General features: G+C 41.9%; 1 protein-coding gene across 2 annotated transcripts; it reads right to left on the bottom strand.

Annotated features, from left to right (window-relative positions):
- Positions 1–22: 22 nt before the first annotated feature.
- Positions 23–14,813, bottom strand: LOC109466673. 2 transcript variants are annotated; one of them, XM_019764410.1, is made up of 18 exons: positions 14,713–14,813; positions 7,606–7,793; positions 7,438–7,468; positions 7,050–7,166; positions 6,626–6,743; positions 6,244–6,309; positions 5,876–5,941; positions 5,610–5,751; positions 5,268–5,307; positions 4,985–5,150; positions 4,076–4,233; positions 3,440–3,644; positions 3,174–3,235; positions 2,979–3,038; positions 2,572–2,683; positions 2,183–2,413; positions 1,542–1,803; positions 23–994 (listed from the first exon to the last, which is right to left on the bottom strand). In XM_019764410.1, exons 1-18 carry the CDS (start codon positions 14,745–14,747, stop codon positions 837–839), a joined length of 2,217 nt encoding a protein of 738 aa, XP_019619969.1. In that variant the 5' UTR covers positions 14,748–14,813; the 3' UTR covers positions 23–836. The 2 variants fall into 2 exon arrangements, with proteins under 2 accessions (XP_019619969.1, XP_019619970.1); XM_019764411.1 differs by lacking the exon at positions 14,713–14,813 and adding an exon at positions 12,543–12,799.
- Positions 14,814–15,646: the final 833 nt, after the last annotated feature.

Genomic DNA, 15,646 nt, shown 5'->3' with positions numbered 1-15,646 from the left:
TATGAGACTGTGTCCATTTCTTACCAGAGTGAAGTAATAGAAAATATAGATAAAAAATCGAAGTTTAATCATACCTTTTAACAGGTATGATTAAATCTAAAAATAGCCCTTGCAGCCTTTACGGCCAATGCTTAAAGAAGTGTGGATTTACTTAACTTTCTATTTATGTAAATCGAACGTCACACAATCATGTTAGAGTTGGGTTGATATAGATGTACAATGATGAAATAATTATTTACACTTAATTTAAGATCCAATATTGTCCTATTGTACACATATATACATAGTATCGTTACACGATGACTTCCGGTTCAATTATATTCTCCGTGACAGATACGGTCATTAGTTAACTGTAACTTCATATCATACATTGTTCCAATCCACCTAGTTCTGTCTAGTTGGACTCTTTATGCATTATATATTTTCCTCTTCTTGTTATTAACTCTTGGCTAACTACTTCTTAATGCACCATTCTGCTGTAACAGTTAACGATAGCTGGTATTAGATAAATAATGCATTTTGATTGTTTTACAAAGAACAGAATGAAGAATTGCATTAAACCTCCACTCCATAACGTAGAAAAACATAATTATTAACATCAGCAGCATTGAGCAGTTTTATGTTGTAAAGCAGTTTTAGCAGCTTATTTTAACGCTGTCCGTGTGAAAGCGCCCCCTAGCAGCATGGTTCAGAACTACATGGTATCAGACCGCCTCAGCCTTCTCCTGCTGCATGGACACCAGGCTGCTGTTGTTGAATGACGCTGTTTTAGCAGTTTTTTTATTGCTGTCCGTGTGAAAGCGTCCCCTAGCAGCATGGTTCAAAACTACATGGTATCAGACCGCCTCAGCCTTTTCCTCCTGTTGCATGGACACGAGGCTGCCGTTGTTGACCTTGGGAAGCCTGACGCGAATGACGGCTGTGGACTGCGGGTCGCCGCGTTTGGAGACGACTCTCCGCTGTCTCCCTCCTGTCGGGACCACCCTTGGACGTGCTAGGGGTGAGGAGAGGGTCATTAGTTAAAGATTACGGAATAATATCACAGAAAAGTCGATGTATATCATATTGCAAAATGTGACTATCATTCACTTAGGCCACAGCAAGTAAATTTTATGGATGACATCCTCCGCAGACTCAAAATGTAATGCGATGGGGCGAAAAAACAAGGCGGGCCAAAAAAAACAAGGTTCCTACATTTTCAAATTTTGACATTGACAGGAATTGATACCTATATTGTGGTGTACTTTCCACCAACCGTTACTACACCCATTTGTCAAATAAAAGTTTTCAATCATTGTACAAATGGTTTTGCTTCAATGAACATCACATATAAAATGAATGAAATGCATCAATGCATTAAAGTAAAAGACAGAACAATGCCTTGTCTTGTCTCCTATCTTCTTTGGCATGTTGACCACTTTCAGAAGGCATCAAACTTTCTTCATTTTTTTCTCAAATCGGGAAAATTAATGCGCGCGCTGATGTCATCCATAAAAATTACTGTGGCCTTAGCTTCATATACACCTTTCGAAGACGCTTACCAATTCTGCCGTTCTCAGGTTTCGCTTCTGAGTCGCTGCTCTGTGCGGTGTTCCGTCTGTGAAGACGCGCCTTCTGTGAATTCGGAGTCGTCCCGTCCTCGTAGGTCTTCACCTTGAAGGGCAGCGGTTTGGGCGGGCCCTGCTGCAGTTCCGGCTGCTGCAGGTAGCGGCGCGCTTCGCTGGGCAGCAGGAACCATCGGAACTTCGCTCCGTCCTCGTCAAACTCAAACGGGTTGTCGTGAAGTTCAATGCCAAGCTCCTCCTGGTGACACGAGATGAAAATGCAGGGTAAGGGGATCATTATTGTGATGTCATGCTCGTGATATCTATGTTATCGAATTGGATGGGGGACGATATCGACTTCCCAGCACATCAGACTCACTGTGCCGCCATCATCTCATTCCCTGATTGGGTAGAAAGACTTATCTCCAAGCAGATTTTTGGTGGCTGCAAAGACAGAATCAAAACTTGGATGGCGAAATTAAATGGATACAGCCTGGCCAATTTGATTATGTCTTTGCAGCAACCAAAAGATCTGCTTTAATTACAGGATGTTAGAGAAAGGCTACTACAGCAAACCAACAGAGAATGCTTAGTTTGAGATAGTAGCCTTAGTCGATGAGATCCAAAATTACACTCACCAGTTCTTTGTCTTTAACCTCCGCCGACTCAAAGACTTCCTCCGCCATCTTAAGACACTCCTGGTAGTTTGCAGGCGGCATCTTCTCTGGGATGGACGAAACGGAAGTGTACGTCATCTGACCGGACGTGTAACTGACGGAGTCCAGGCCAAGTCGTTTCCCCCTCCGGCTCGGCCTCTGTTTGTGGTGCGACCTGTGCTTCCATTCCGCCGTCTCTCTTTTAAACGTGTACTGGAAAATACAGTATGTTTGTTAAGTGCTTGAATTGTAGTGTCAATGTGTTGGAAACATCATGCTGGGAAGTCGTCCTAATGTTATGTACTGAAAAGTGTTACTCTATAGGAAACATTTCAGGTAGTACAAATATGCTACTCGGTATATTTTCCTACCTGCGGTAGAAGTTTCCATCCGTGCTCTGCTACCATGGCAATGGCTCGGAGAACAAACTGTATGCAGGGTTCGTCTGCGAAGTAGACCAGGTTCAGCCTGGCAAAACCGGGTCTGTGCGGGCCACAACAAGGTTTAGTATCTGAGTCGTCACAGTTTACCGTGGCATAACACCTTGAATACACTCTAATGGCATCTTCAATGTCTGCGTTATTATTGCAACAGTTACTACAGCATCATTTACGTTTCAGGACGGCGGCAGGTATCGGCTTCTGGCGACCTTTGACACACTCTTGACGTCACACTTCCCGAAGGTCAGTGCGACTAGGAAAATGAGGTAATAATTACTGGGACGTTTTGACAAGACGACTGCTTGCTATATGTCTTCGATGATAATGAAGGAACTTACTTCAGAATCTCGCGAGATGTCGGGTCTGCTACTTTGGTGCCGGAGGAATCTACATCTGGTCTGGTGAGGAAAAAAACATTATCACATGTCAACAAGGTAAAAGATAGATCAAGAAACATCAATCTATTGCCGATGATTTCAGTTTCTAGATCATTTATTAATGAACATGACATAATGACAACGATGATGACTCACTTTCTTCCTAGCAGCAAAGATTCAAACTTTCTCATCATCTCGTCACTGATGCCGAGAAGGTCCTGGAGAGGAATACACGATCAGTCAGAGGTACTCTACTACAAATGACACTACAAGTTGAAATAAGATGGTCATTCATACATTATTTGATCGGCAAAATCCCTATGCTATTCACCATTTTCGACGAATTCTTTAATTTGTGTTGGAACAAAAGTTTTAACATTTAAACATGTGAGCATTCATGACATTGTAGTGATTGTACCAACCTGTCCGTAAGGTCCTGCGCATGCGCAGCCTCCCCTGGCCTGGATGCCGAAGACGTCGTTGAGCAGGGTACAGACGTAGTTGTGGTGCAGCAGCAGCCCGGACTGCGCATGTCTGATGAGGAAGGAGAAGATGGGGACCCGCTTGGCCCGGTGGCTGCCGACCAGAATCAGGTTCGGACACTGGGACCACGCGCTGAAGGCTCGCCTGTATCAAGGAAACAAATGTTTTATTGGTCAAATAAATGGTTTTATTGGTCAAACATTACCTGTGCAGTCGCATGCATCCTTTTATAGCACTGAATTGATACAGGGTTTACAATCACAGAATACATGATACATATAACATATTTTCACCACACACATTTTTGTGAAACTGTCGCAAGGGTCTGTGCGGCTGCCATTCGGCGCCACAAGGTGACCTCAATACCGTCGGACTTTCTCCAATCGAAGTTAGGTCCTGGGTTCGAGTCCTGACATGCCACCAATCTTGTGCCCTTTGGGAAAGTCATGCACTTAACACTTAATACTTAAGTGAAAATTAGTATGGTTCTCTGCGTTGGTGGCGGCATAAAATAATTCGAAAAAAAATTGAGTGTGCCGTCACCAAAATAAAAAAAATACTGAGAAGACACCGACCTGACCAGCTCGTCCTCCCGCCGGACGATGTTGCTCGCGCCGATGGCCTGCTTGAGTTGGAAGGCGAGGCCTGCCCTGACGCAGCCCACGATGTTCGGTGTGCCCCCCTCCCACCTTTCCACCACATCCTTCAGATACACCTGGTTATGTTTTGAAACCTGGAAAAAATTATAGACATTATAGAGGACGAAGTACATTTTACCATAGATTGTCCTTTATATGACAGTGATAGACGCATACTCTTCGGACATGTTCTAAGTAAATTTCCACACTTCGGATTCTTAACAAGTAAAGAAAAATTTATATTCCTGTTAACCTTTGATAAACCAAATCTAACTACTCATACAGCATCTTACATTTATACAATTACTAAGGAGCGAGAAGAAGTTGAAAAGACTAGAATGCATTAGACATTTATATATACATGTACATGTAATAGTTATATGTATATTTATATGAATATGTATTCGAATATGTATAATGTGACCTGTGCTTAGCCCAGTGGGGCAAAAATGTACAATAAAGGTCTTCATTCAATATAAAAACTGATAACATTATTTTAAAACGCCTCTAATACTAGTGCCGGTGATTTCATCTGAACGGTTTGAAGGATTCGAAATCAAAAGAAGAAATAGGAGTTTGATTTTTGCAACCTTCTAGTTCACCAGAGACGGGGGGCGCCACAGGTTTTCTGCAACCTATGATACACTGCTCACGGAGTCACTTATATCTGCGTGACGTCGCGGAAGCGGTGGATTGCTCATTCCTTAACAAAGACTGAAGTTGTACGGTCGAAAATTTGGGTAAGTCCAATTTCTTGTGTTAGCAATGACAGTTCAAACTTGTTTCAAAATGACTTCTACCAACACAGATGAACTTCCAAGATAACATCAAAATGCCGTAACTCACAAAGAAAACTGTTCCACCTCCGCACGGCTGAGGCACGGTACTGGTGAAGAGATGCTTCTTGGCGATGAGTACGCCCGGTGTGCCCGGACCTCCCACCAACTTGTGCGGGGACAGGACGATCGCGTCCTTGTACGCCAGGTTTTCTTCCTCGCCGCTAGATGTTAACCTGCATATGTTTAATATATCCTCAATATTAGATAATGTATGTGAGGAGGTTGTTTTAGATAGAAGAAACACAAGAAATGTGCAAAGTTATGGGAATGTGTAAGTCGTTTGAACGTACCTGTCTGCTGGTGGGTTCATGTCTATGTCAACATAGGGAGCTGTGAAACAGATACAGTACATGGTATTAGTTATCATGACTCAAACGTATATCGCACACTAGATAGGCTACAGTAATACTTTCTGTACCTGTATTGCACAGTAGGTATGACCGCTCTTCGGCATTACACACACACACCAGACTGCATGTAAAATCACATTTAGGTTTGGCCATCGCACTATTTCTGACAGCAACTAAAATGTGGTTCTTTCTTCATATAAGAAAACATGACAACTTACGCCAACCAAGACACCGAAATGTGCACCATGGAGGACACGAGGGAGCAAATATGACTAAACTCACCCGTGGCGGCATAGTCAAAGATGGCCAGTGCTCCGTACCGATGCAGCAGGGTGGAAACCCGGGACGTGTCCGTCATGATGCCGGTGATGTTGGAACCGGCCGAGAAGGCGCCGATCATGGGGTGTCCGCGACCCTGCCACGTCTGCAATTTCGAAACAATTAAAAAAAAAGATTTGTTGCTGTTTCAAGAATTAATAACGGTTAAAGTCAAATAACTGAAAGTCATTGTTCACAGTACATTGTTGAATAATCCACGTCCTGCTCACCTTTAGTTGGTTGTCCAGCTGCTTAAGATCTAACGTACCCTTGGAGCTTTCTTCGATCCTGACGACCTGTGTGGAGGAAAAAGAAAGAAATGTTAAAAATTAGACTAATTATATATACGTACATGTAGCAAGAAACGGAATATACTGTCAGAATGTAGATACAGCCTAGTATTCCTGTGTTAGTAAAGTAGAAATCTCAATACCGACACTCACCTCCACCTGATACCAGAAGGAAATTTAAAGCAGCGTGGGAGAAAGGAACAAGATCATGATGAACAACATGAAATGAAGACGATGATATTGAACAGCATGAAAAGAAGATCATGTTGAATCGAGATTAATACACTTCAGCTGTATTTAAGACTGACCTTAGGCATCAGCTCACGCCAGGGCAGCAGGTTGGAGTGGTGTTCAAAAGGACCCACGAAAATCACCTGAAGGATTCAAGAAAATAGTTGTACTTGTTACAATGTCACATAGTAGAATAGCTTACTCAGTGGTAGTCCTGTGGAGCCACTGTATATATACGTGTTGCACATACAGTTTACTAGTATAGTAATATATATGTACGATTTGGGGGTATTTCTCGTTCAATGCATCACACCGCGGCAAAACGCAACAAATGCGGAAGTGACTACGCAACCGGCAAAAAAGTCAAGGGTCTATGACTTGATTATTTGAAAATAGTGTGTAAAAATGCCAGCAGGACAAGGGTTAGATTGTACATAAAAAATGTGCATAATTCCTTACCGGTGGTTTGGTGAACGTCATGGCGTCGATCAGTGTGGTCAGCGCACCTGTACAGCCATTTCCGGAGAAGATGACCACGTCATCCGGTCCAGCGTGCACGGCATTGTGGATAATTTTCCTGTAAAGACATTTCCACGTCACATAAACCAGTTTACTTTGATGTGGTATCATTCTATCCCAACACGTTATTTTACTAAACCTAAAATGAACGAGTTGTAGCCAGTCGGACGAGCCTGTCAAATATTAAACGGAAGGCTTGGATTATGGTACAAACTTCTTGTGACGGAAAAGGGCATTATAATGTCCTTGCTTAGATCTTCTTGGTAGTTGGTTCTGTCACAACCTGCTAGAAAATTCTTCAGCACCAAAGCCGTACAAAGGTAATAACGAATACGACCACGCCGGTACACATTGCCTAACTCACCGAGCCTGTTCCCTGAAGGCAGACGTCTGAAGTGACACAGCGCTGGTGGAGGTGTGTGTGTTCCCGTACAGCGGCAGAACCTCCTCACGAATGTAGTCTTCGATAAACTTCAGTGATCTATGTTTTTTTTTCAAACGACACAGACTGTTAGCAACATGAACACATGGCCGATGATAGAACTTACATTCAAGAGGAAGAAATCGACATATCTATACTACAGGTACACGTAGCTTTTGGGTGTGATGATTCTAAAGCATTATAGACAGGATATATCCTTGATATGTCATGCTTTTTGGCAACGCCACAGTAGCGGAGGCATTTATGCTATCATTATGATGCCGACCATGAATATTACTAGTAATTAATAAGTGATGTGATGGTGACTTACCTTCCTGAAGCCACGTAGTCACAGTATGTCACTGTGAAGCAAAGAGAAACCTGTTAATATCGACTTAAATATCGACTTTAATATCAAAGTATCACGAAGAATATGATTTTCAATATCTAGCGAGAGTTATATGAGCTACAAGCTACCTTTCCAAACGTTCCAACCCACCTTCTCTGGGTCCGTAAGGCCCGATGATGATCTTATCCCTGCCAATGACGTTGTCGTTCACATATTTCATCAGGTCTGGTGTAGCCTGTTCCTGTCGGTCCAAGCTATTCGCCAGGGGGCGCTTGAACTTGTTCATCTCGAAATCAGTGCTGGTGGCCCACGGAGGGGAGACCGCGTAAGCCTTGTTTCTGTAGGAGGTATATGTATATGACATTAGCGCTGTGTGCTGGTTTGTTGGACCGGTTCAGGACTTGTAAAAATGTTTGGTTCAAAGTAAAAAAAAATAAATGTCTGGAATCAATTCCGGACAAATTCATGTCACATTCCCCATTTTGTTCTAAACCACATGAAATCGTCAAAATCAGTTTAATAAAAGACACTTGACACCAAAACTAGTCTGGGGTCAGGAATGTGGTGTTAATCATCTTGTCAGCAACCATGTATCAATCACCATACACCTCAGAAAAAGTTCCCTATGGAATGCATTAGTACAAAAAATATGGTCAGAGCGATCACCGTACTGTGAAAAATATGCCTCCGTCCCTGGGGCGTCTCCAAAAAATTAGTTAGTTGGGTGCCGTGTAACTTAAGTGATGTGATCCCGTCCAGATGTGTTTCAAGTGGATTCATGTACGCAGATTCACAACCTGGCCAAGAAACACCTGCATGTTTATGTCTCAACAGATAATAAGCACAGTTTCTTTGGAATAATTGTCGGCGCAGATGAAGCTTAATTCTTTGTTCGTTTGAAAAATAGTAACAATCACTCTTAGACACGCAAAGGTCGCATGCAAGCCTCGCAACAAAACATGGGGACACAACATTGTTGTTCAACGGCATTTTTCATACTCAGTCCACAACAAGTAAATTCGATGGATGACATCCTCCACAGACTCCAAATCTAATGCGGTAGGGCGAAAAAAAAACAAGGCGGGCAAAAAAGGTTCCTTGAACCAACCTTAAACGTGGACATCGGCGATGTCATCACGGGGAACATTTTCAACTTTTGACATCATAAGCCTTGTTAAACAAGAAATGATATCTATATTATGCTACGTTTACTGCTAACTATTACAACAGCCACATGTCACTGAAAAATAAGTTTTCAATCATTGTACAAATGACTTTGATTCTGTGAACATGACATATAAAAGGATTGAAATGCATCACAGCATCAAAGTAAAAGACAAAACAATAGATCAGAACAGAACAGGCTAGACTAGTTTCCATTGGCGATATTAAGAGGGAAGCTAAGGGTAAAAAATGCAAGCTTTGAATGCCACATGTACAGCTACACCGAGTAACCTGGCAGATCAGTATTGACCTTTTAGGTTGTGCACAAAACTTACACAGGAAATACCTGCCTTGCTGCGAATGTAAGGTCAAGGTTGACCCACTAATATTCTTTAGTTCGCTATTAAACGGACGGATGTTTTAAACTATTACCAACCTGATAACCACTAATAACTATATATTGCACTAGTACATTACTAGTATATACAACACATTTTAGTAACATTTTTGTGTAATGTAGAGTGAAAACATTACAATATTGTAATGCCGTTACAACTTCACATTGCAGTAAAATACATGCATGATAAAATCTAGTCGTAAAATCAGTATTACTAACAAAAGACGAAGGTCGTCGCGGTGTTTACGACACATTATCCCTTGCATAATCATATATAGACATTTCTCCGGATTACAAATTGTAAGTATAGCATACATTTTGAATTTAGGAAAAGTCCAAGTAAATCTATAAACGCCTTTAACCGTTCAACCTTAACCAGCAAAATACAAACTCACCTGAAATGTGAGAATTAACCAATAATACACAATTCTTGGTTCAAAAGATGATACTTGAACTTGGTGCAATTCCAGAGGATAAAAATGAATTTGCTGTATCTCTTCAAAACACTTGTTTGAACTGGTATTCACACAGATCTCTGTGGTGAGTGGTGATATTTGTTGATAGTAACGGCGATTGTTTCTATCCTACGCGATTTCTATACACGCGATTCACTCGTCTGTTTAACGATATGTAACCAGGAAGGTGCATTGTTCTTGTATTATATGACATCGTTCTTTTTATTGCCTCTGACGCGTTCTGACAGGAATATGGGCATAGCTATAGTGTATAGAACAATACAGCGAAACAAAGACCATCCATGAATATTTTTCTGTCGGGCACTATGAAAGGCGAAGGAGTATTTTCTTCTTCTTTCAGGCCACACTGAATTGATTTTATGGATGCCATCCTCTGAAGACCCACAAACTAGTGCTCGCGGGTGAATAAAAAAAATCCAGCCAAAAAATGCTGCTAAACCAACGGATACAAAGCTGGTATTATAAATTTGCGGTAGTACATAGCGACTTTTACAACAGGTTGGCACATGCTGGCCTTTTTGGCATTTTTGAGTTGGTACTATAGTCTGTAGTCTGTACTTCAAGTTCTGGACTTCCGTGGGGCCATCCCTTATAGTTACCACCAGCTCCCTACTGTCGCTGCTAGCTACCATGGACTACGGAGGATGGCACCCAGGCCAGAGCCTCGGAGGAGGTGTTTTTATTTTTCAGAACAGGCAAAACTTTTGCAATCAATGCTCGCGTGGATGTCATCCATAAAATGTAATCTGTGTGGCCTTAGTAGAATTTCTTACAAATCAATAGAATAAAAACATTTACGTAACATTTGCAGTCCAACAAAGGAACACAATGTACTTGAATTAGGGGCTGCATAATTTACAACATGGACGCACTCGTATATTCAAGCTATAGAAAAAGAAGCCAAATGAAATGAAACATGCCCTTATAACTCACTTGTACACAGCCATATGACGTGAAGACGTTGTGACAAGTCTGAACCGTTACTTAAAAAGTGGCCAGCAGTCCTCCTTTGTTTTGTTTGGGCGGGAGTTATACTGTACTACTGAATTATAGATGACGACGCGCCCGATGTCACACCGGATGAATAACGCCGTGTGAAATATTTGTCGGCGAACAAAGTGGGGATGACGTTTTAACAGGGCGGGGTGGACAGATCACCTGGCGACAGTGCGTGTTTGGGACTGTTGGTGACAAGCAGTGAGGCTTAGGGAAAAATGTTGTGTTTCCTGTTTCCGAAGAAACAACCCTAGAAAAAAAAACGGCCGACCCTCGCCTTTTTTTGTGTGGACATCTGCAAGGGACATACATTTTTCCGAGCTGATCGACCTTTTCTAACTCCATGATCTGACATCAGAGTGATGAAATGTTAAACAATTTGTTTTCCAAAATTGACATTGAAAATATAAGTATTATAATCCAAGTTTTACTTTCCTAACCCGTATAATATAACCCGTATAAAAGTTAGATCACTAGAAATTGACCAGTAAAAAATTAAGAAAAAAAAAGATAATCCCTACCTACCAACCCTAATTTCTTTTTTCAGGACTGAAACAGGAAACACAACATTTTTTCTTAGGCCTTAACGGGAATGTCATTGTGTAGTCTGTAGCATGGATCCTACCGATATCAATGCTTCGGCATCTCAATTGCCCGTTTACCGAGGACAATACTGACAAAGGTGTTGTTAAGATAAGCTGCGTATTTTTTGCCTTACCTGCCTTACCTTAATTATGCCCTACCTGCGCTATTTTTGGTTATTATTTCTGTTACATGTTTTGAATTACGTCATGTAAACATCCCACGCGCTCAACATAAATACAAGATGGCTAAAAGAAGGAAAATAACAATAACAATAATTCAAAGGTATACGTACGTAAAGACTGTAAGTATATGCATTGTGCCAACAATGACGAACATTTACTCTGAATATTTATGATGTTTCTGTTTTTATGGAGTCTAATTTAAGCTCTTACGTATGCATACCATTACGGATTGTTTACCTTTATGATGTTTATGTTTAGCATGGAGGTCACTTTAAGTCGACCTAATCTCCAAGTAGATGTTGAGGGGAGCTAATGTTTTCCTAGCTGCCATTTTCTGAGGATTTTGACACAGAAAGGGGCATATCTACTGTTGAGACGTTACGGTTTATCCTCCCAACATCTGCTTGGAGATTAAAGTTGACAACCTATCAATAAGGTAACATTACATGAGTACAGATCGCCTTCGTGTTTCTCCAACCAGGCGAGTACTAAACTCTATATAAACAATTCCACCAAGGACACATTCCCATAGACACAAAGGAAGTAAGCTGCCGGTTCTTACCCTCAAGGCCTGCTCATCAGTATGGCTATCTGTCAGGATATCTAACATATAATTAGCTAGTGCGCGCGCCTTAGGCTACCTGTACCCGTGCTGGAATGTATGAGGTGTTACACAAAGTGGAATTGCAGCTGTTTCATATGTACTAGTATAAGGAGTGGACGTGTGTGTGTGTGTGTAGGTGTGTGTAGGTGTGTGTGTGTGTGTGTGTGTGTGTGTGTGTGTGTGTGTGTGTGTGTGTGTGTGTGTGTGTGTGTGTGTGTGTATTAGCGTGTGTGTTTGTGTGTGTGCGTTTGTGTGTGTGTTTGCGCGCTTGTGTGTGAGGGGGTGTGTTTGAGCGTGTGCGTGTGTGTGTTTTTGTGTGTGCGTTTGTGTGTGTGTTTGCGTGTGTTTGTGTGAACGTGTTTTGTGGGTGTGTGCCAGTGAGCGTGTACATGTTTGTGTGTGAATACGTGAGTCTGTCTGTGTTTCTGTGTATGTCTGTGTATGGTTTATTTATGTATGTGTCTGTATGTGGTTTTAACTATGTGTGTGTTCTTATTTCCTCACCAGGAGAGAACCGTTACAGTTGCTCCGGTTGCTATAGCTTTTTAGCCTGAAGTTTTGATTTTCCGCCTGTTTGAACCATACCTAAAACCTAACATACTTAGAACACGGCTGTGCGATCTTTCCTAGTACTATTATTTCTAACGTTAGCGATTGGTATAAAATAAAACAAAACCAAATACCTGTAAAAACGAGTCCTGTGGCGCTACAAAAGTGGGCACACGGTGTCTTCTTGTCCACAACTAATTTCAGTCTGGAGTTATTTTAAGTCCGAGGAAGCGCTTTGTGGCGAATATAGCCCTCACCCTTAGTACGTCACCGCATAACTTAACACACGTCACTACCCACCGTGGCCTTTGGAGAGTACCGCACCTCTCGTTAAAACTGACTCATAATTATGCATGAAATTACGCCAGGACCTTACCACAGCTAGTTGGGTATACTACATCATGTATACTGTAGATCGTAAAAAAATATGTGGTGGTTTTATGTTTGCATAAAGCTGTTCAACCTTCTCTCTGCTTGCTCAACGGAATGTGTTACATTTTATGCTATAGATAAATTCAATTTCATTCTAGAAGGTAATAACTCTTACTGTGTACAAATAGGTAAATATATCGAAGAATGTTTAGACCTTAGAACAAGTTGATCCATCTATTGTTTTATACGTAGGTTAAGTTTGTTGTACCCACGTATCTGTCTGTATCCCTACATGTATTAAAGACCTTACGGAAGTCGTTGTACTTCTGTTGTGTCAATAAAGTTCACTGCGTAGCAAACGCGCGTACTCTGTTAACTGCTATGTGCTGTTCCAACCGCAAAAGTATACGTAAAACACCACAATCACTTCACCTAAACGTAAAGTTAAGCCACATAGCTTTTTCTGAGTTTTTGATGCCGTAGAGGCGGTGGGTTGCCCTTCTATGACAAAAGCCAGCCCGACATAGAACTAACAGTTCACAGTGCACTTGAAGTTCGGACCTTCGTCACTAGACATGAGTCATACATATACAATAGGGTGTGTACGTGCGTGCTAACATGCCTTTACATTGTTTGGTCATGGACTACTGGTCTACGTGGGCATCGCCTGAACTTACGAAGGGGATAATTAATTTTCTCTTCCGTCATGACGGGAAATAGTAGGTCATTTCCCAAACCCCCGCCCCCGTGCTACTGGAATCTGGAAGAACAAACATGTGAAAGGCGCTCCAGATTTCCAAGAACCCCGGGAAGTCACGAACATGCCGCGGATATTCAGAATTGAAACCTCATTTTTCTTGTCAATGTCTGTTTGCAATTAGCCCTCGGGCATGAATTTGCAATAAACAACTCATATTGAAGTTTGGTCGCTCGGAAATGGCGACGGCCGCTTGAAAAAGCGATGACCGTTCGGGATCGGAGACACGGCGACGACCGTTCGGAAAGGCATGATCGTGGTGGGCCTGATCAAACTCCCGCCGTGGAAAACCTACCGGGGAATCTAGTCTCAGGCGGGCGGGGAAGAGCTTCAGCAGCCCCGAAGAAAACCCACCCCAACCACGATAGACTGGATGCCAGGTTATAATATCGCCTGTGCAAATTTTCGTCAGCAAAACCGTCCCTCCGCGGCATAACTCGCGTCATTCCGAAATTAATAATAAACGCCGCCGCCTCAGAAGTCTGCGCTCATGCGAAGGAGGCTAGGAGGCTAAAAGTCTACATTTTAACCTTCTTAATGAAAAAGCGTAAACACGTCAAACATACGCTTTGACATTTTCTCGCAGGTAACTAAGATAAACATTTGATGTTTATGTTCTTAATGGAATCTTAATGTAAAGCTTAGAGAGCTAATTCGGCTATATCACCTGTACACCTTTTTCAATACAGCTGTTCTATACTTTTCAAGTTACGACAAACTTTGCGGGGCTTTCACGTCCAGTGTAAGAAATGATCAGAAAATACAGGCGAACCAAAACGTCGGACTTATATTGAATGACACGTAACTCTCACCAAAAAGCTTAAAATCTAGAATAGATAAAATGTGTGGTGGAAAAGAGACAAAAAAAGAACTGCGGGGTGGTACGTAACATGGTTGCAGATAATTACGAGTCACAGACCCCCTACCGTTGAGATCTCGAACTGGGAAACGATACCCTTCTATTAATTCTGTCTTTACATTTCAGTCACCAAGTGAGACAATTGACTCTGAACTGAACCAAGTGTAAACCAGCACCAAGATACCACGTCTAGCGAGATATTAGTGACGTTAAAAAAGGACAACAACAACAACAACAACAACAACAACAATTTACATTATTTGTAGCCGGGTCAGATGCTATAGTATTTGTTAAAACAGATGAGAATTTTCCATACCTTCTCATAGTACCGCCGAACCCTGGAGCTTGCATCGCTTAAACCATGGAAAAAAGGATAAGGGCTGCTTACAGAAAAAGATCCACTGTGCCTGAACTAAAACATACACTGTCAATTAACTCTGAAAAAGTGGACCAGCAACCAGAAAGGTTTCTCGATAATCGTTATGTAAATGATTTTCTGCGGATATCTATGCAAATATTGGTTTAATGGCGTCACTCTTCTCATATTCACACCCACACACCAACTTTCCCCGCGTTTGAGTCCCCAGTGTCATATGACTTGCTATTTGACGCCCAGACGTGTCGTTTCATTTCAGAACATTTTTATCGCAAGAAGACTTGAGCCCATTCCTTATGCTAATCCTAACCTCAACCCAAACCCTAAACAAGGAACTTTGAACATCAAATTGAGCCTCCTTGCTAGGGCTGCGTACCTAAACGTAACATCAGGTACAGGTACAGGTACTCAGGTACAGAGGTTTAGGTACAGGTCCGGACCTGTACCTGTACCTGAACAATTTGACAAATTAACACGTGTTCTTCACTTTTTCAATCATGACACAGAAACAATAATAAAGTGTTGGAGGGAAGGGAAAATGACTGACCTCTGACCTGATTTGAGTTTATTGACCAATCACAACCCTGGATCAGCCACACTCTCGCGATGTCTCGTGAGACTGAGGATCTCAAATCAATCGACGGTGTTTACGTCTTTTCCAGTGCTAATTTTTCGTCTTTGTGGTAGGATTTACCTATCTTTAGTCATATACATGGTGTAAACTAGCTATTTCGGTATATACTCGTTACTTCATGATCCGGTATTTTGGACCTGTACTGAAACGATTTTTACGGTATTGGACCGGTACAGTGTACCGGTCCGCAGCCCTACTCCTTGCCCTATTAAATGCATTCTAGACCCTAACCTAGACCCT

Source organism: Branchiostoma belcheri, unplaced genomic scaffold, assembly GCF_001625305.1.
Source record: "Branchiostoma belcheri isolate BF01 breed outbred unplaced genomic scaffold, Haploidv18h27 scaffold17, whole genome shotgun sequence".
Taxonomy (NCBI): Eukaryota; Metazoa; Chordata; class Leptocardii; order Amphioxiformes; family Branchiostomatidae; genus Branchiostoma; species Branchiostoma belcheri.
This window is presented reverse-complemented; position numbering and strand designations above follow the sequence as displayed.

Excerpts from the sequence above, each read along its gene's own strand:
- LOC109466673 (XM_019764410.1), bottom strand. The coding sequence starts at position 14,747 with ATGCAAGCTCCAGGGTTCGGCGGTACTATGAGAAG. Across the intron at positions 7,167-7,437 it reads GACTACGTGGCTTCAGGAAG|ATCACTGAAGTTTATCGAAG; the intron begins GTAAGTCACCAT and ends AAAAAAACATAG. Across the intron at positions 2,684-2,978 it reads ACATCTCGCGAGATTCTGAA|ACCCGGTTTTGCCAGGCTGA; the intron begins GTAAGTTCCTTC and ends TGGCCCGCACAG.